The 21,457-nt window shown below is 39.7% G+C and overlaps 1 protein-coding gene across 1 annotated transcript in view; it reads left to right on the top strand.

Annotated features, from left to right (window-relative positions):
- The window catches only part of LOC119417942 (nesprin-1), a 128,541-nt gene that overhangs the window by 11,068 nt on the left and 96,016 nt on the right, over positions 1 to 21,457 (top strand). Inside the window, exons 11-24 of the mRNA XM_037685190.1 lie at positions 493 to 651; positions 773 to 937; positions 1,031 to 1,132; positions 2,777 to 2,980; positions 4,658 to 4,863; positions 5,006 to 5,113; positions 7,552 to 7,843; positions 8,227 to 8,400; positions 9,621 to 9,947; positions 10,039 to 10,166; positions 12,159 to 12,288; positions 14,675 to 14,845; positions 14,930 to 16,375; positions 18,839 to 19,003. Coding sequence (XP_037541118.1) covers positions 493 to 651; positions 773 to 937; positions 1,031 to 1,132; positions 2,777 to 2,980; positions 4,658 to 4,863; positions 5,006 to 5,113; positions 7,552 to 7,843; positions 8,227 to 8,400; positions 9,621 to 9,947; positions 10,039 to 10,166; positions 12,159 to 12,288; positions 14,675 to 14,845; positions 14,930 to 16,375; positions 18,839 to 19,003 — 3,777 coding nt within the window. The remainder of the gene's footprint in view (positions 1 to 492; positions 652 to 772; positions 938 to 1,030; positions 1,133 to 2,776; positions 2,981 to 4,657; positions 4,864 to 5,005; positions 5,114 to 7,551; positions 7,844 to 8,226; positions 8,401 to 9,620; positions 9,948 to 10,038; positions 10,167 to 12,158; positions 12,289 to 14,674; positions 14,846 to 14,929; positions 16,376 to 18,838; positions 19,004 to 21,457) is intronic.

Here is a 21,457-nt window from a genome sequence, read left to right as displayed (position 1 = left end):
AACTAACTCAAAGCTTAAAGTAGCAGAACAGCAACTAAAAGCTGAAAATAGCTGAAGGGTAGCTGAAAGTGGCTGAACAGCACTTAAAAGTAGCATAAGAAGACAATTAGAGCAGGAAAGCTGGAGCTGATTTAAGACAGTGTTTTTAAAGAAAATGGAAAAACACATTTCAATTGGAAGTTGTATTTTTACATAATTTAACATTTTGAAAATTGTAAAAGGTACAATGAACTAAATGTCATAGCCCTCATCTCCTAAATGAGCTGAATATTTTAATTTGTGAATGAGAAAAACAGCATATTGTTTGCTAGAGTAGTTTGAGTTTTATTAACGTTAGGAACAAACTCTAAACACGAATGTGAATGACTCTGCACTCACACAAACAATGAACCCATTAGGACTTAACAAGCGAAGGACTGTAAATATTCATGTATTGCATCAGGTGTTGATTTAAGATGTGCGTCCTCTCGTTGTGTTTGCATGCTTTGTAAGGTCGAGGAGACAAAATCAGAACTGAACGGTCTTGGAGGTGACATCGAGGAGGTCCGCAGCGTCTGCAGGCAACTTCACTCCCTGCTGCGTCAGATACCCGGCTGCTCCGATACTCCGTTTGAGAGCGAGGCGGAGGCTCTCATGGATCGCTGGCTGGATGTCAGTTCAGACACTTTGTACTCTCCTTATGCTGCTTTGATGTTGAGAAGAAAAAGATGAAACTTTTATAATTTAAGCCTAGCTAGGTACTTTATCATATTTTAATATCTGCCTTTTGTAGTTATCAGAAAGGACAGAGTCGTACTATGAAAACCTTCATCTTTGCTTGACATTATGGGATGGAGTCCTTCAGCTGGGGGCAGAAGTGGAGAGCTGGGCCGACAGCAAACTGGTAGTTTTTGCTCAGAGTCCATGTTTTCAGAGTGAAGACATCAAGGCACTGCAGGTACAAATGAGCTGCTGTGGACTTTTCTATGCAAAATCAAAACTCCCCTCAGCTAGAACACTTTGGTTGTAACCTCCCTCGCACTGCCTCCAGAACCAGATTATAATCCAAGAGAGGAGCGTCGAACGTTTCCATCAGAGAGCCGCCGAGATTCAGTCACTGCTTCAAAGCTCAGAGACCCCTCTGGAGCTGCAGGTACAGGTTCACTTCCAGGTCAGGATGCAGGTTTCAAGCTGTAACTAGAGAAGTTGCATTTCCTGCCAAAATGCAGTGTGAGCACTTATTGCTGAAGAATTTGTAAAAAAAACAACAAAAAAAAACCAGCTGAAATTAGCTAAAAACATGCTGAGCTGTAGCTGAAATGGGCGAACAGGTCTAAATTAGCAGAAGAAAGCATAAAGAACACATTTATGAATTAGGTTCAAATAAGAAGACATTAGCACAAAAAAAAAAAGGAAATTGGCTAAAAAAAGCTGAAATGAGCAAAAACAGGTAAAAAGAACAAAGTCCATGCTCAGTAGGTAAAAAGAAGCTGAAAAGACAGGAAAAAGCTTAAATAACCAGAAGGAAGCGGAAAGAGCTGAAATGAGCGAAAAAAAATGTAGAATTGGCTGAAAAAGCTACTATTAGCATAAAACAGCTAAATAGTAGCTGAAATAGCATAAATGCTGAAACTAGCTGAAACAAGCTGAAATGAGCATAACAAGCTGAAATTAGCATAAAGAAGTTAATTAGCCTGAAAGGAGCAGAAATTATCACAAAAACCTTGAATTTATCTGAAAACGGCTGAAACTAGCTAAAAAAAAAGCAAAAATGTTAGCTGAAAAGGTAGAACAAGCTTAAATTAGAAGAAGAAAGCAGAAAGAACATGTTTGCCCAATTAGGCTGAAAGAAGCAGAAATGAACACAAAAAAGTGGAAATTATCTTTAAAAAAAAAAAGCTGAAATGAGCAAAAAACTGCTGAAAAGTAACTAAAAAAGCAGAAAGAAGCTTAAATTACCAGAAGGAAGTGTAGAGAGCACATTTTTGCTTCAAAAAGTTGAAACGAGTGTAAAAATTGTGGAATTAGCTGAAAACGCTAAAATTAGCATAAAGCAGCTAAATAGTAGCTGAAACTTGCAGAAAGAACCTGAAAGGAGCACAAAACCTCTGAAAAAACAGCTGAAGTTAGTTGAGAGTAGCTGAACCAGAACAAAATGTGAAATGAGCAGTTAAAGGTTGTAAAATAGATCTAAAGATTTTGAAAGATGTAAAATGAGCTCAATCCATTTCTAAAGAGAAAAAAATTCCAGAAAAGGCTAAATATTTCAAAAAGCTAAAGTTGCACCAATACCAAAAGTGATAGCAGGATTATTGTGAAAGAGCTGAACGTTTTGATTTATGATTTGCTGAGATGGCACAAAAATTGTGGAACGAGAAAGATGCTGAAAAACGTACGGAAGAAAAATGGATCACAACAGAGTGAATGCTTCATGAGCATTCACACAATAAAGGACGGTTTGAGAGATTTCATCCAAATTTTCTTGACTTTCATTATAATCCTTCGATTAAATTTACCTCCATTTAAAAAATTCTCCATTTAACGTAGACCCTGTGTTTATACCGACATATTTTGTTCCATGCGTTGAACCGTTTGAAATAAACAAACCATTTTAATCTGTCCGGGATTACCAAATTAGAAAAGAACAGAAAATGCTTTTTTTAAATTATTCATAAACTCATGAGCTGGTTTTCACACATTGATCAGAGACGTGAAGCATCTGTAGCTGTAGTTTCTTATTAGTTATTATTATTCTTGTTAGTTCTCTTGGTCCATTTCATTTTGTTTGTTTTATAAGGTGGTAGAGACCCAGGTGAGAAGGAAAATGGAGCAGCTGAAGGAGCTTGTTTCTGAAGCCGAGGAGGTTGATGAGCAGATGGAGGCCACTAAAACACAAATTGTTAGGAGGATGACGGAGTGTCTGAACTCCCTCCAGAAGATTCAAGACTCCCTCGGTGCTCTCACCGCTTCAGATGTTCCAACAGTCTGTGCTAAACTCAAGGTAGACGATTAAGTTACACCTACAAATGAAGAAGTGATGCATTCATCTTGTAGTTCATGATAATAAAGCAAAAAATAAAAGTTTAGCTGCTTCAGTTCACATCTGTACCATATTTCAAAAGGCTTTATCTAAGGTAAAATTAATAAATAAAACGTTCATATACTTTCAGTAAATTTTGAACACGCAGTGACTTCAGGTAATAACTTTTGCTTTAAGCAGTGTTTAGCACCATTTTTAACTTAAACTAGAGAAACTGCATTTCCTGCAAAAATGCAGAATGCTTATTGCTGAAGAACTTGCTAAAAAACAGCTGAAATTAAATAGAAATGTAGCTGAAATTGAAGAACAAGACTAAGTTAGCAAAATAAAGCAGAAACAACACATATTTGCTGAATTAGGTTTAAATAAACAGAAATGAGCACAAACAATTAGGTAATTAAATAAAAAGCTGAAATTAGCAAAAAAAAACAAACTGAAAAGTAGTTGAAAAGTCAGAAAGAAGCTTAAACTACCAGGAGGAAGTGGAACAAGCTGAAATGAGCTTAAAAAACGACAACGTGGAATTAGCTGAAAAAGCTAAATTTAGCACAAAACACCTAAAAAGTTGCTGAAATAGCAGAAAAATCTGAAACTAGCAGAAATAAGCTGAAAGGAGCATAAGCTGCAATTGGTATAAACAAGTTAATTAGGCAGAAAGTAGCAGAAATTATCTGAAAACAGCTGAAATGAGCTAAAAAATGCTAATAAAAAGTAGCTGAAAATTTAGAACACGTTTAAATTAGCAGAAGAAAGCAGAAAGAACACGTCTGCTGAAAGAAGCAGAAATGAGCACAAAAAATGGAAATTGTCTGGAAAAAAAGCTGAAATTAGCAAAAAGCAGAAGTAACCTTAAATTACAATAAGGAAGAGGAGAGAGCACATAGTTTGCTGAATTAGACTGAAAAAAGTTGAAATGAGTGCAAAAAAGGTGGAACTAGCTGTAAAAACTAAAATTAGCATACAATATCTAATTAATAGCTGAAACAGCAGAAAAAGATGAAACTTGCAGAAATCAGCTGAAAGGAGCATAACAAGCTGAAATTAGCAGAAATAAGTTAGAAGAAGCACAAAAATGTTGTAGTTAGCAGAAAGATGACAAAACAGCTGAAAAAAGCAGCTGAAAAGAGTTAAAATTTTCACAAGGAAGCTGAAAGTAGCTGAAGCAGAACAAAATGTGAAAGGAGCAGTAAAAGGTTGTAAACAGAGCTAAAGATCTGAAGGATGTAAAATGAGCTAAATTCATTTTCTATGAGGAAAAATATCAGAAAAGGCTAAATATTTCAAAAAGCTAAAGTTGCACCAATACCAAAAGTCACAGCACCTTTCTCCTGAACGAGCTGAACGTTTCGATTTATGATTTGATGAAATAGAACAAAAATTGTGGAACGTGAAAGATGCTGAAAAACGTACGGAAGAAAAACGCATCACAGTAAATGATTCATAAACATTCACACGTTAGGCTTAAAATATAATAATAAAAAAATGAAGCTAAAGTAAATTTTTTAAAAACGTTTAATTCTATATATTTTTTTTTCAATGGAGTTTAAAGCGACAAACTTTTTTAATGTGTTGAAAGTGGCTGAAATGTATCTCAGCGCAGGCTAAACATTCCTGGGAGTGTCACCGTCTTCTCTGCAGGAGTTACAGCAGCAGCTCCACCTCCAGGACGAGCAGGCGCAGAGTTTGGTGGAGGATATGCGAGTTGTGGCTTCTTTAGCTGGTCCAGAGTGCTTCCAGAGGCTGTCTGTTACTGGGATTCAGCTGCAGGAGAAAGTCCGAAGCTCCCATCGACTTTTCTCTGAGGTGGAGCAACAGACTGAGAGGAATATCCAGGATCTGCACAGGTGACGCACCTTTTTCAAAGGTCACATTTTAATTTAGCTGTCTTAGTATTTCACTTGTCTCTCCATATTTTGTTGCATCGCTGTTTATTTTTGTGTAAGTTTCAAGTTACTGCAGTGCATAAAGTGTGTGTTTGTGCTGCAGGCTACAAGCACAGAACGAACATCTGGAAAAATGGCTTCATGCAGCTGAGGACAAGGTTTTGAAGGGAGAGGCCCTTGGATGCTTGAGAGAGGAAACATTTCAACAACGGTAAACTGCTCAGTAGGTCTTTGTATTTTCAAACTACAAAGAAAGATGAATTGAAATAGTAGGCCTGTCACGATAACAAATTTTGCTGGGCGATTAATTGTCTCAGAAATTATTACGATAAACGATAATATTGTTTGAAATTTGACAATAATTAATAATTATTGTCAAATTTTAAAAGAACTGTTGGTTAATTTGTTTTGGGTGAAGTACCTTTTTTTTGACCACTGGATGGCAGTAGAAGACTGTTTGAACCAAAGGATGGATAGTGAGGGAGCGAGTAGCGCGTCTCTAAGACATGGGCTGTCTTTCATTTTTTCGGTTCTCAAAATGGCGGGTGCTCGGTGTGGTTTGAGCTCTTTAGCATAGCATTTGTCACACAAAGATTTAATTGTAAAAAATCAGTAAACAAGTTCTCAGCTTTTTTCTGCAGAAAAAAGAACAACTTTTTACACAAAGGCACGAGTTTCAACCCCGAGGTCGGCCTGTTAGCTTAGCTTGTAGCTTAGCTTTTCAGCTTAGCTGCTTTTAACGATCCAAAAACGTGATTTTGGACGATTAAAACTGTTTTAAAGAGAAAGGGAGGGGTCATTTTGTCATCCAGTGTCCTTACGTGAAGAAACGATAAAGCTGATAAATTAAAATGTGGTTGATAATTTTCATTTATCATGCGATGAATAGATTTATTGTTTATCGTGACAGGCCTATGAAATAGTCCTCCGTTTTAATGAGGAGAGGGACCATCCAGCCTGCTATCAGCACACAGTTTAAAATCCTGCCTCTCTGTTGGTATGGGGGTGCATTAGTGCTTGTCAGCAAGGGCAGCTTACACAGCTGGAATGGCACCATAAATGCAGAAAATTAAATGTGTTTTAGACTATTCTCCCATTCAGACCACGTCTTTGTCATGGAAGGCCTTCAAATTTCATCAAGATGATTTTAAACTTCACCCTGCATCCATAACAACAGCAAGGCTTTGTAGTCCAAGAGTCCTGGTGCTGAACCAACCTGCAGACAGTCCAGACCTCTCACCAAACGTTGAAAGCATCGAGGAACAAAACAAAGACACAGAACTGTTGAATAATCTTACATCAGACAAGAATGGGACAACAGTCCCATCTGCTGCTCTCCTCACCTCCTGCTTCCCAGTGGGGGAAGATGGTTCTGTACACACTTATTTTTTAGATATCTTGCTGCCATCAAATTCAAAATAACCATTTTTTCCCCCAAAAAAGGTGTAATTTCTCAGTTTTAACATTTGAGAAGTTTTCTGTGTCATTGTGATTAAAATCTGGGGTTTGAGATTTTGTTGAATAATTAATAAACAATATAGATAAATGTATCCATCTATTATCTTTACCCGCTTCTTCCTTTTCGGGTCTCAGGGGTCACTGGTGCCCATGTCCAGCTATCACTGTGCAAGAGGTGGGGGACACCTGGACAGGTCTCCAGTCCATCACATGGACACATGGAGACAAACGAGACAAACAACCATTCACACTCTAACTCACACCTAGGGACAATTTAGAGTTACCAATCAGCCTAACATGCATGTTTTTGGTCTGTGGGAGGAAACCGGAGCACCTGGAGAAAACCCACACATGCACGGAGAGAACATGCAAACTCCACCGGCTGCTATTTGAAATGACCTGCTCGCTGAGAGGCGGCAACTCTACCAACTGCACCACCGTGCCACCCTCTATAGATTTCACATATATTAATTCATGCAAACAATAATTTCCCTTAAAAATAAAATGCAACTATTTTTAAAAAGCACAACTTTAGTTTCTAAGAAAAGCATAAAAAGTTTCACAAATCAACAAATCCAGGTTAAAAAATAAATCTGACAAAGTTGACAGTTTCTTTTTTTTGGAGACATTTCGTCCTTCATCCAAAGGACTTCATCAGTCTGAGGAGCCACAACAAATGCAGTCCCACAAGCAGCACACTCCCATAGTGGACCGACCAGTTCAAAATGTCATGGTTGATGTTTTGAACCATTTTGACTATGGCTGCCTCAGAGGAATCGACGGGGGAGAGGGCGGGCCCCAAAAACCATCTTAGCACCAGCAAACTGGTTGGTTCACTAAGTGAGTGTGCTGCTTGTGGAACTAAGATTGTTGTGGCTCCTCGGACTGATGAAGTCCTTTGGATGAAGGATGGAAAAAAAAAAAAAAAGTCCAGAAGACTTGACTGAACTTTAATGGAAAGTTGCACAAAGTTTCTGTATGTGGAAGCAGAAATTTAAAGTATCTGATGCAGAAGTTTTTATCTATTTTTACATATTTTTTATAGATTTATGTATTTTTAATCAAATTTTATTTTTATACAAGTTACCCCTTCCAGTTTAAATGAACCTTCACTCCGTGCTACATTTTAGTCTCTGTTTCCGTAAAAAAAAAAACCTCAACAGACGTTAGTTTGTTTTTTGTGTTCTGCAGTGTGAGAACGGAGCTCATCACCCAGCTCGTGTCGTCTTTACGAAGCAGCAACCTTCAGCAGGTGGTGCTCCTGGAGCAGAGCTGCCAGCTGCTGGAAACATACCACACCTTCCACACAAGGATACAAGGCCGCTCGGAGGAGGAGCAGCGCTCCCCGAACGGGGGCGGTGAAAAGTTTGTGTTTAAATCCGCACAGCGGCAGACTGAAGATGTAAGGCGAACCGTTGACCCACCTCTTGTTGAACGCAGCGAGGTCCCGACTCCTGTAGAGCTCAGACATCACTGTGTTCAAGTAAGAAGATGCTTTGTCTATAAACTAAGATTTATATCAGTTTAAACTGAAATTACTTTATCCTGAGAAGTCACGTTGGCCCTTTGTTCGAACCTTTAAGATAATGTTATGCGTGAGCTGCCACATACACAATATGCTGTTTTCTGTCATGTTGAACTCGACTGATGCTAAAACTGAATCAGCTCATCCAATTATTACTTTCTGGAAAGTTCATCAAAACCCCTCCAGGAATTTACGAGATATTTTGACAATAGAAACAAAAACATTTTTGTCTTCTTTCACCTTTCAGCATTGAGCAATAATAAATTGGGGTCAGTGAAGGGGTACGGTTTCAGTCAGACTTGAGTATAAAGTCCACTGACTGCTGCTCGGTGTGGCTGAAGTGTCCACAGAGTTTGTGCTCCAGCCTCGAGGAAGGTCAGAGTAATGAGAAGCACTTCGGCCGGCAGCTGCAGGACTGCCACCGTAATTTGACAACCCCGCAGGAAAACATGTCGGTTTGTCAAGACCAGAAAGACGAGACGAGCGGACCGAGCAGAGAGACAGCAGCTCTGCAGGTGAACCTGCTGAGATAAATGAAGTGACCCGAAGCTTCCTGTTCAAGATCGGACATTTTGTCACATTCTGTTTGAATATGAACCTGAGCGCACAATGAATGGCTGACAATTGTTGAAGCTGAAATTGACTTAAAGCTTAAAGGTGCAAAACACTAGCTAAATGCTAAAGAAGGCTAAGCACGAGCTAAAAGCTAGAGCATGAAGAACACTAGATAAAAGCTGAAAGTAGAATACTAGCTAAAAGCTAAACTATCTAGAACTGTAGATAAAAGCTACAAGAAGTAGAACACTAGATCAAGATCTGGATCACTAGATAAAAGCTAAAAGAAGTAGAACACTAGATACTAAATAAAGATCTGGAACACTAGATAAAAGCTAAAAGATCTAGAACACTAGCTCAAGATCTAGAACACTAGATAAAGATCTAGAACACTAGATAAAAGCTAAATTAAGTAGAACACTAGATAAAGATCTGGAACACTAGATAAAAGATATAGAACATTAGATAAAGATCTGGAACACTAGATAAAGATCTAGAACACCAGATAAAAAGCTAAAAGATCTAGAACACTAGATAAAAGCTAAATTAAGTAGAACACTAGATAAAGATCCGGAACACTAGATAAAAGATATAGAACATTAGATAAAGATCTGGAACACTAGATAAAGATCTAGAACACCAGATAAAAGCTAAAAGATCTAGAACACTAGATAAAGATCTGGAACACTAGATAAAAGCTAAAAGATCTAGAACACTAGATAAAGAACTAGAACAATTGATAAAATCTAAAATATCTAGAACACTAGCTAAAGATCTTGAACACTAGATAAAGATCTACATAACTGGTTTGTTCCACTTGGGAGTAAGCTGTTGGGGGAAGAACCAGTTTTGTGTTGTGTTTTCTTGACTGATGAAGCCTTCTGGATCGAAGTTTGACACGACTGTCAACAAGGAAGAGGGCCGGCAATGGAGGAGGGGGCGGGCCAAAGAGACCATCTTGGCACCAACATAACTGGTTTGTTCCACTTTGGCGTAAGCTGTTGGGGGAAGAATCAGTTTTGTGTTGTGTGTTTCCTTGACTGATGAAGCCTTCTGGATGGAAGGTGAAATGTTTCAGCACAATAAAAAGAAGCTGTCCAGATGACATGACTGAAAAATGTTGGATTGTATATCTGGATTATTGAGCATGGACTTTGTTGTCACTCTGTCTGTTTTCCAGGCTTCATTAGAAGATGTAACGGATGTTGGAAAAGACCTTTTACAACCTGAACGGCTCAGGAACTCCCTCACACTCAGTTCCACCGCTGAGGCTCTAGCCAGCACTTATGAGCGAGTCAAAGGCCTCGAAAACCAGAAGATGACGATAGAGAGCATCAACGAACATCTACAGGTGCCACCGCTTACAGGGAACCCAAGAGTTCTGGACGTTAGGGAAGAGGCCTCCCTGTTGCAGACAGAACTGAGAGTTTTGGCTGAAATTGTGGGGATTCTGTCTGAGACCGAGCCAGATCTCAAGCAGCTGACACAGCAGGGGCGTACGATACAGGTAACATTAAAGCGTCCTTTAAAATGTCACAAAGTCCCTGAATAATAGAGCTGACGGTTCTCTCAATCACAGAAGCATTTTTGTCTCTCAGGACTGTGAGAAAAAGATGACAGAGTTGGCTGTCAGAGTTAATGATCTGCAGAGGACAAGGGAAGCGCAGGAAACTCCTCCTGCAGATGTCATTTTAACTGTCAGTGCCATTTCTGAAGACCTCAGCAGGTACATCACCCCATCTATTGGTTGCATCCTGGAAAGTGAACAAATGCCAGTGTGACAAATGGTATTAATGTACTTTTAATTCAACTGTAACTGAAGGTGGAATTAATCAGGGGAAATCAGATTTGTATAGGGTTTTTGAAGACAGTGCATGCTTTGTTTAATAACATACTTTAACTTAGCAAAATCAATCAACACCTAGAGAAATTGCATTTCCTGTGAAAATGCAGTGTGACCGCTTATTGCGAAGAACTTGCTGAAAAACAGCTGAAATTAACTAAAAAATGTTCTGAAATGGAAGAACAAGCCTAAGTTAGAAGAAAGTGGGAAGAACACATATTTGCTGAATTAGATTTAAATAAGCAGAAACGAGGACAACAATTAAGAAATTAGCAAAAAAAAAAAGCTGAATTAAGCAAAAAAGAATTGAAAAGTAGCTGAAAAGGCTGAATTACTGTAGCTTAAACTACCAGAAGGAAGTGGAAGGGGTTGAAACAAGCTAACAAAACAGTTGAATTAGCTGAAAAACTAAATTTAGCACAAAAAAAGCTAAATAATAATAATAATGTCATCACAATGTCAGCACTGCATGTTTCCATACAATGGAGAAATTAGTCTCTGCATTTAACCCATCCACCACCAGGTGGTGCAGTGGGCAGCTAGTGAAAGCGCCTGGGGGGCATTTTGGGGATGAGGTGTGCTGCCCAGAGATGCCACGTGATGTGCAGTGATTGGGGATCGAACCTGGGACTTTCTGGTCCCAGGCCGGCTGCCCTGCCTCTACACCATCTTGGCCCCCATAGCTGATATAGAAGAAAAAGCTGAAACTAGCAGAAAAAAAGCTGAAAGGAGCATAACAAGCTGAAATTTGTAGAAATAAGTTATTTGGGCCTGAAAGTAGCAGAAATTACCACAAAATTTTGAATTTATCTGAAAATAATTATTGAGCATGGACGTTGTTATCTGAAAACAGCTAAAAATAGCTAAAATTTGTTTTTAAAAAGTAGCTGAATAGTAAGACGAGCTTAAATTAGCAGAAGAAAGCAGAAATACCATTTGCTGAAAAAAGTAAAAAAGCACAAAAAAGTGTAAATTATCTAAACAAGCTGAAATAAGCAAAAAAAATAAAAAAAACAGCTGAAAAGTTGCTAAAAAAACAGAAGGAAGCTTAATTTACCAGAAGGTAGTGGAGAGAGCACATTTGTGCTCAGTTAGGCTGAAAAAAGTTTAAATGAGTGCAAAAAACATGGAATTAGTCAAGAAAGCTAAAATTAACATAAAACAGCTAAATAGTAGCTGAAATAGCAGAAAAAACAGAAACTTGCAGAAATAAGCTGAAAGGAGCATAAACTGAAATTAGAAGCACAAAAATGTTGTAGTTAGCAGAAAGAAACTGAAAGGAGCACAAAACAGCTGAAAAAACAGTTGAAATTAGTTGAAAGTAGCTGAAAAAAGTTTAAATTTGCACATGGAAGCTGAAAGAAGCTGAACCAGAACAAAATGTGAAAGGAGCAGTAAAAGGTTGTGAACACATCTGAAGATCTGAAGGATGTAAAATGAGCTCAATCCATTTTCTGTGAGGAAAAAAGTGGCAGAAAATGCTAAATATTTCTAAAAGCCAAAGTTGCACCAATACCAAAAGTTATAGCACCCTTCTCCTGAACGGGCTGAACGTTTTGGTATAAGATTTGTTGAAATAGCACAAAAATTGTGGAATGAGAAAGATGCCAAAAAACGTACAGAAGAAAAATGGATCACAATAGTGTGAATGCTTCATAATCATTCACACATTTATCAGAAATGATTGCTCTGGAACAAAATGTAACATTATTGTTCAGGATTATTTTATTCCACTTTCAGTCATGAAAATGGAAGGTCGGTTAATTTATTAATTAATTTAATTTATATGACAATGTACCTTTTGATGCATGAAATTTTCCTGTAGTAATACTAGAAAAGAAACACTCCTCCCGTCTTTTTCTTTCTTAAATGCAGCTTGAGGTCAGTTTTTGAACGGAAGCAGCAGGAGTGTGTAGAAAACGCAGCTGAGTCTGTCAGAGGAGTCGTGGGGCGGCTGCAGCGGTGGAGCCACGCGGTTCAGACCGAGACATCCTCACTCAGTCAAGTAAATAACATGCAACCCTCTCTCTGTTCTCATAGAAAACGAGCTGTTTCTGGACCATTTGTTTTCATAGCTGCCTGTGTTTGTTTATCTGTAACAGGGCTAGTCAACTGACGGCCCGTGGGCCAAATCAGGCCCACGGGTGAGCTCAGTTCGGCCCACCAATGGGTTCGTTTTTAAATAAAACTAGATTTTAAACGGTAAAACAAACTTACTTAATGACAAAAGCTGTTGGACGTCTGGTCCCTGAGCTCTTGGCTTTCAGTAACTGTGGCCCCCTGAGCAATTTAGTTGAATAGCCCTGATTTGTAATGTTAGCAAAATATCACATGGACTAGTGGGTGGATTTTAAACTCTCAAATGGTAATCCTGCAAATCTACAACAGATTGACTTTTCAAGATGGCTGCCTCAACAAAGCAACGTTAGCAAATACAAAAAGGTTGCAACTCATCTGACTTTATAGATATTGAGCTAAAATGTAGTGTGGTAGTAGCCGAAGGTCGTTCACATCCTATACTTAATGCATCAGGTGAGCTCATGTTCAGCGTCATGAGACCGAACACAAGGTCGTTTCATCGAAGGCTGATCTTTAACTCTGGCACAAAAGGCATCATGTGATATGCATTCCTTCAAGAAGTGCAATTACTTTATAATATTTACAATTTCACTGAAACTATTATCCCTTTTTTTATTTATTTGATACAGCGTACAATCTAAAAAGAAAAAAAGACCATTACACCAATTTTTAAACTTCTCAGTTAACCAAGCTGTTGTGAGTCATCTCTGGGAAAAAAAATGAAATGATGTAACGTCTAATTTAGAACTATTTCGACAAAGTTCAGAAAATCTAGCGGGCCCTCTGTGCCTTTAACCACTGCTTCAACCGTTCTAGACCTTTTGAAAGCAGCAGTCAGCAACACTGAAGCTTCAAATCTTTTTGTGCCTGCACTTTATGTTAATGCCGTGGAAATTACCTTCTGACGTTGTTTGGTCGAGCTGTGAAATGCCACAAGTCTAACCTTTTAAATTATATGAAAAATAAGACGTTTCTGCTCCACGTGTCTCTTGGAAAAAAAGACGTGGTTAAATGCAATTTAAGGTTTACACTTTATCTAAATAAAAGTACTAGAAATTTTGTTTTAATAAAGACAAACGTTTTCTGTTTAAGATCAGCTGTGGTCCTCATCTGTGTGAGGCTGTAATGGATTTTTAAAGGAGCACATAGAAGTTTTTTTTTACATAATTATGGTGAAAAATAACTCGTTTTTTCATCTGAGAATAGTGCAAACTTTAAAATTTACAGTACATATCTCAAGATGCTCAGATTATGTATTTCGAATAACTCGGCAACTACCACAACAAATTGTTTAATATCAACAATACAAACAAAAAGAAACAAACAACATACTGGATCAGCTGTAGAGGCACGCATGAATCATACAGGCACTGACACAGTTTCAATATATGACACAAATGGCCGTCAAGTGTCCCAAGATCTCCCAACAGATCCCCTCACAGTATACCTAATCTTTTCCAAATTAATATGATACATAACTTTTTAACCAGTGTTCATATGCTGGGGGATGTGTATCCTTCCATCTACATAAAGTAAGTCTCCTGGCTAGAAAAGAGCCAAAAACAATCACGTTCCTCTCGCACTTGAATCCACAGGGGCCACCCCAAATAATGAATGGTGATGAGTGCACAGTTTTTCCACATATCCCAGAGAAAGCATCAAAAACGGATTGCAAGTAGCCCCGCAGCTTTTGACAAGTCCAGAATGTGTGCAAGAGCATGGCTGGAGTTTGTTTACAGCGGTTACATGCGGGGTCCAGGTTGGTTTTGATCTTGGACAGTTTATCTTTGGCCCGATACTACCACAACAAGTTTAAACTTATTATCTGTAAAGTTGGCTGAGTTGCAGCCATATTTGTGTTTTCTATAGAGTTAGTCGACTCTGGCGACCATCTTTAATTGAATTTGCCCTAAAAGGTAAGGGGAAGGGAAGTCCGAGATTGTTATCACTGCATGTTCCCGTACAATGGCCAAATTAGTTCTCTGCATTTAACCCATCACACCTGAGATACCAGGTGGAGCAGTGGGCAGCTATGTAAGCACCTGGGAAGCAATTGGGGATTAGGTGTCCTGCTCAGAGACGCCACGACATGTGGGAATGGCTGTGAGTAGAACTGCGACTTTCTGGTCCCAAGTCGGCTGCCCTACCACTACACCATCTCAGCTCCATTCAGTAATTACTCTTTGATGGGTTCATTAAAATCTGTCGGCTGGTTCATTGTATATTTTGTTAACAGTACAGACATGGAACGCAGTCAAGAACAACTTTGCCTTGAGAGGCAATAAAAGGTTTGTGTGCCTCTGCTTTCCCAGGACTCTTTGGATGAAGGTTTACGGCTTCAACAAGCACTCTGTGAAGCTACTGCGGAAGAAAACTTCCTTCTACGTTCTTTGGGATCAGAAGTGGTGACGATTCTGTTGAAAACCGCTTCAGATGCTCTCAGTGAAAGTCAAACTGCAATGGAAACTCTGTCTAGATGTTCGGTGAGACAGAATTATACAGCTACAAGCTGAAAAAGTCGTATTATACGTTTTAAAATTCTTTTGATAATTTTGTGAATTTCACAGATCGGTCACATTCGAGTGGATTTCCCAAATCAAAGTGATGAAGGGAAGGAAGACTGGGCATTATCTGATAACGCCACAGGTTTCTCCTCTGCAGCAGATGGAAAGAAAGTGTCAGGTGGTGAACATGACAGCCAGAATCATCCTAAAGTAGTTTTTCACACCTGTCCTTTCACTGTTGCGTCCGGAGCAACACATAAAGCAGATAATACCACAGAGCAGAACCTATCAGGCGCTTCAGGTCAGAAGGACGTCTCCGTTGTGAATCTAACAAAAAGCCTCATGAGTATAAACCAAGAACAGGCCTCAACCTCTGTTCAGACCACATGTGCAAAACGTCCAGATGTTGTAAGATCAGGGACTCCTCCATCAGCTTCACTAGAGTTTAACCCTCAGACTTTTCTTTGGTCAAACGATGAACGAGGCAAACTGTGTACTAACGCTCAAATTGGCACGCACATAATTCTTCCTGAGTCACACACTCTTCCTGCTCTTTACAAGTCGTCCCTGCCAGAAGCGACACAATCAGCCCCTCTCAATGTGTCCGATCACCTCCCAGTCCAGCCCGACACTTCCAGGGCTTCAGCAGATGCTCAGGGAGAAGAAACGCACTCTGAGATCACAAAGAAAGCGTTTACAGTGGTGCTCGACATGCAGCTACAGGAGCGTTCTGCTGCCTGCAGTCCAGATGTTCTCAGATGTTCTCAGGTGGCAGAGCTTCTCGGTGCTCATCTCCCAGAGGAGACACCTGGACTCTTCACAGGATCCGTCAGTCCAGAATCAGACCAAGCTGGTTTAAAAAGCTGTGATATGGCTGCACAGTCCGACGCTTTCAAGGATAAAACTCAAGCTGTAGATCATAAACATCATGATGGGGACGTCAGTGGAAGTCCAGATGAAGTATCTGCTGCAGTGTTGGAGCTGCAGGAGTGGGACACACAACAAAGTGGGACTATTGAGCCCGGCAGGTCAGATGCTTTCAGGCGAGGAGCTGAGCTAAGTGTTGCAAGACTTGCAGAAATGTCAAACGCACAATTTCCTGAGAAGAAGTTCCGACTCTGCTCCACATTAAGCGGTCCTAAATCAAACGAGAGGCTTTTAAGAAGTCTTTGTTTCAGCTCTGAATCAAACATCTCAGTGATGGGTTTCTGTCAACCCGAGGAAGAAGCGGAGCGCTCTGCCCTCTGTGCTGCAGAAGAATCAAAACCTCGTGGAGATGTTTCCAACGAAGCGCTAAAGAACGCAGCTGAACGTGAACAGCTGACCGCAGCAGACGCCGAACAGGACACAGGTGTAGCAGGTGAGGCGGTGGAACAACGAGGAGCTGAACGCACAGACGGCCAACACCGTAAAACGCCAGCAGAACAAACCAGAGCTTCACAGCTAAATGAAGAGAGTGAACCGGAGCATCGTGGAGGGCACAAGGTTACCGTGAAGGCTCTGGAACAGGTGAGGAGTTGTTCAATAGTTGTGTGAATGTTTATGAAGCATTCACGTGCAGGTACGCACTTGAAAGAAGATGAATGAAGGTCAGCCGTAGTAAGACAGAGTACATGTGTGTGAATGAGAGGGAGGAGGTGGAACAGTGAGGCAACAAGGAGCAGAGGTCACAAAGGTGCAGGACTTCAAGGACTTGAGGTCCACTGTCCAGGGAAATGGAGAGTGCGGTAAAGAGGAGAAGAAGAGAATCCAGGCAGGAGGGAGTGGATGGAGAAAAGTTTCAGGAGTGATTTGTGACAAAAGGGTGTCGGCAAACATCAAAGGAAAAGTTTACAAGACCAGATATTGTTGTATGGTCTCCTTTTCTGCCATGTTTTTTTCCTCATAGAAAATGAACTGAGCTCGTTTTCCGTCCTTCAGATCTTCAGATCTGTTTACAACCTTTTACTGCTCTTTCACATTATGTTCTGGTTCAGCTAATTTCAGCTGTTTTTCAGCTGTTTTGTGCTCCTCTCAGCTTCTTTCTGCTAGCTACAATATTTTTGTGCTTCTAACTTCTTTCTGCTAATTTCAGCTTGTTTTGCTCCATTCAGCTTATTTCTTCAAGTTTCAGCTTTTTCCTGCTATTTCAGCTACTATTTAGCTGTTTTTATGTTACTTTTAGTTTTTTCAGCTAATTCCACTTTTTTTTTTACGCTCATTTCAACTTTTTCAGACCAATTCAGCACAAATGAGCTCTCGCCACTTCTTTCTGTCAACTCAAGCTTTTTTTTTTTTTTACTTTTTAGCTACCTTTCAGCTCTTTTTTGCTAATTTCATCGTTTTCAGAGAACTTCCAATTTTTTTTGTGCTCATTTCTGCTTCTTTCAGCCTAATTGGGCAAATGTGTTCTTTCTGCTTTCTTCTGCTAATTTAAGCTTGTTCTACAGTTTCACCTATACATTTAGCATTTATTAGCTACTTTTAGCTGTTTTCAGATAAATTCAAGTTTTTCAGCCTAATTACTTTTTTATGCTAATTTCAGCTTGTTATGCCCATTTCAGCCTTTTTCTGCTAGTTTCAGCTATTTCTGCTTTTTCAGCTATTATGTAGCTGTTTTATGCTAATTTTAGCTTTTCAACTAATTTCACATTTTTTAGATCATTTCAGCTCTTTCTGCCTTTTCAGCTACTTTTAAGCTATATTTTGCTCATTTCAGAATTTTTCAGCTTATTTCCAAATTTTTATGCTAATTTCTGCTTATTTAAACCTAATTCAGCAAATATGTGTTTTTTCTGCTTTCTTTTTCTAATTTAGACTTGTTCTTCCGTTTCAACTACATTTCAGCATGTTTTTAGCTAATTTAATCTGTTTTTCAGCAAGTTCTTCTGTAACAAGCGTTCACACTGCATTTTCACAGGGAATGCAATTTCTCTATTTATTAGATCATTTAGAATAGAATATTCTGATCTTATATACAAAATAGAAAAGAAAGATGCTTTAGATAAGAGGAGTTTGTTGTCGTTGTACTTTCAAAGTACGGTAATCGTTTTCCATGGAGAGCAGAACTGAAGACAACAGGAAATACAAACAGTAGAAATAATACTTGACTTGACCTAGTAATCCTTGCAGGAATGCATATCACCCGCTGCTTTTTACGCCAGAAACCGTTTAATGCAGAGATGGACAAAGTTGCAGCCGTTTGGAGCAAACCTCAAAAATGACCTTATTTGCAATGATTTACAACATCGTGGAATGTCACAAAACTCTGTTGGTGCTCAAAGTATATCGTGAGAATGAGTCTCAGTTACTTCTACATCAGATTTTAGCTCAGTATCTGTAAAGTTGACTGAGTTATAGCCATTTAGTTTTTTCTAAGGCTTGGCTGTGGCCGTCATCTTGAATTGGGTCATCAGAGGTACCCTCACTGAAAGTTTCATTAAAATCCATCCAGTTGTTCACAAGGTATTCAGTAACAGAGTTAACTAAAAAATTTTTTTAAACGGATCTCGCTTAAACAGCTTACAATGTTGGGAAGGACCTAGAAAAATACAATGTCGCCCCACCTTCGGCTGCAGGCGCCAAACATTCAGCTTGTTTTCACATCCTGCTGCTGCTCCACCTACAGTCTCACAGTTCACACCTGAGTCATGGCCCAGACAATTGAAGAAGCACCGCCCCTCTTTCATAATCTTGTAACCAATCGGATCATTTCACGTTTTTTTTTGGTCGTTGAACCTGTCTGACCGCGGTGTCACAGTCTCAGGAGAGAAATGAACAGCAGCAGTTTACACGAGCAGAAGAATTCCTCGTCCCCGGAGGCTCGCCGCTTCTTACTCGGGCACATTTTTTGCTTTAGCTGCACCGACTCGTCTGGCTTTATCTGCCACGGTGGAAGGCGGGAAAAGAACAGGAAGCTCTGTTGTTATATGTGGACAAACGTGGGGAAGAGGGGCTAAAATGTGACGCCACCCTCGTCTTCTGTCTGTGTAGCCTCAGATCCAAAAAGGCATGGAGGCTGAAAGGAGTAGTTCACCAGCTGATCTTGGAGCTGCAGAGGTGACCGGTGGGTCGCCAGAGTCCTACAAACCCGGGTTTACCATGCAGGATGTTCTGTCTGACATTCAGGGCCTGGTTGAAAGAAGAAACATCATAAATGTGAGTATTAGTTGGAGGTAATGGAGGGGAAAAGCTTTAATCTGCCTGCTACACTAGACAAACTATTATTCTCAACACGTTGGTGAAATATTAGGTTAAATTCTAAAATGACTGCATGAATTAAAAAAATAAAACATTTATTACCTTTACGTGTTGTGCAACATTTCAGTCACCACTTGAATGAGTTAGCAACTTTTTGACCCGAAGTTCAGAAGAAGGCATTTCACAGTAAAGAGATAAGAGCTTGCTCAAAGGGAGCGCAACAGGAAAGATCTGTGATGGTGACTTCCTGTGCAGACTTAATCACACACAGCAGCAAAACAAGATTAAATACTGAAGTTGACTTCAACTATTCTGTTTTTATTAAGGGTGACACTTTATGAGGTGCACCTCATAGTAGCGTGTTGGACCCCCCAACTGCTTTGATTCATCGTGGTATAGATTTAACAAGGCGTCGAAAAGTTTCAGGGATTTTGGTCTTTACTGAAACGATGGCGTCACTCAGTTGCTGCAGATTTGTAGAATGCACATCAGTGATATGAATCTCCAGTTCCACCACATCCCAAAGGTGGTTTGGCATCAAGTGAATATGAAGGCCACCAGAGTCCACAGTGAATCCAGACTCATGAAATTCAATTCAAAAATACTTTATTAATCCCAGAGGGAAATTAAATGTTGTAACTCATCATCCTGGTTTCTTTAAAGAGTTGTTCTAGATGCTGATGGCTGTGGGCAGGAAGGATCTCTTGTAGCGATCTGTCCTACAACGGATCTGAAGAAGCCTCTGACTGACAGTCTGATGAAGAGGATAATGTTCTTCATTTTTTTGAAGAATCCTTCTTTGTACAATCATCTCCAAAGGTTCTAGAGGAGTCCCCAGAACTGAGCCAGCCTTCTTTATGAGCTTGTTGATCTTTTTTGAAGTCGCTCTGGTGCTGCTCCCCCAGCAGATGATGGCAGAAGAGATGGCGCTCTCTACAACAGACTTCTAGAAGATATTCACTGAAGGACTTCAGCTTCATCAAGAAGTACATTCTGCTCTGTCCCTTCTTGTAGACGCTTCACTGTTTCATCTCCAGTCCAGTCTGTTGTCCAGGTGAACCCCAAGATATTTAGACTTCTCCACTTCTTCTCCCATGATGGATGATTCGCCTCTCTTTCAACTCATTTGGGATTTGGGGGCTGTAGTTGAGGTATTATTTGAGCTTTGGAGCTGCTCCCAGTTGTAAAACAACACGTTGTCATGGTTACGCATCATAACAAACGTCCAAAAGTTAAAAAGTTTCAGTAAAAATCCTTCCATCTGCACAGCTTCTGATACCAGAGGAAACAGTCATCCAAAAAAATGTGATTTACATCCAGAATAAAAGAGGAGTTCAAGTTTTCAAAAGCAATAACTTACAATAAACGTAACAGAGCTGCTCCAACATGAAGCAACCTTGAGCGACGCAATCCTAGAATTGTTTCATACCAATTAAATTCAGAAATATTGCCAATATTCAGTCAATATATACCATTGACTTACATATCATTGATACATGGTTATATACCAACGGTATGGTTAGTGGTATATGGTATATACCATATATACTATATATATCCATCTATCTATAAGTTCTAGAATTGCGCCGCTCCAGGTGGCTGCATGTTGGAGCAGCTCTGTTACTTTCATTCTGAGATTTTGCTTTTGGAAACTTTAATTCCTCTTTTTCTGGATGTAAATCACATTTCCTGGATGATTGTTTCCTCTGGTATCAGATGCTGTGCAGCTGGAAGGATTTTTACTGAAACTTTTTTAGTTTTGGACATTTGTTATGATGCGTAACCATGGCAACAAGGCAGTTTTCTACAACCAACAGCAGCTGATTAACATCTCAAAAGCTCAAATAATATCTCAACTAGAGCCCCAAATCTCAAATGAGTTGAGAAGGATGTTCTGTGGATGGATTCTCGTCTACCTGCCAGCTGTGCTCGAGTGCCTGACCACTGAGATCCTGGAACTAGCAGGAAACACGGCTCATGACGGCGGAAGGACAGGATAGTCCCTCGGCACCTACAGTTGGCTGTCCACAGCGACGAGGAGCTCAGCAGACTGCTGGGAGGAGTGGCCATCGCTTTGGGAGGAGTTCTGCCAAGCATTTGGACGGTCCTACAGCCCGAGGGGAACCGAGAGACCTGCCGAGTCTGGGTGGACGGATCGGGCGGCATCTGCAGCCAGTTTCTTAGGATCCACTGTGGGATGGACCTTTACAAGAGATCCTTCCTGTCTACAGCCATCAGTATCTATAACATCTCTTAATGAAATGAGGATAATGAGTTACAACAACAAATAATTTCCCTCTGGGATTAATGAAGTATTTTTGAATTTGAATTTGAATTTAAATGTGTGTGTGTGTGTGTGTGTATGTATATATATATATATATATATATATATATATATATATATATATATAT

This window comes from Nematolebias whitei, chromosome 12, assembly GCF_014905685.2.
Source record: "Nematolebias whitei isolate Nwh7 chromosome 12, NemWhi1, whole genome shotgun sequence".
In the NCBI taxonomy this organism is placed as follows: domain Eukaryota; kingdom Metazoa; phylum Chordata; class Actinopteri; order Cyprinodontiformes; family Rivulidae; genus Nematolebias; species Nematolebias whitei.
The sequence above is the reverse complement of the archived record's forward strand: the minus strand, read 5'-3'. Positions and strand labels throughout refer to the sequence as shown.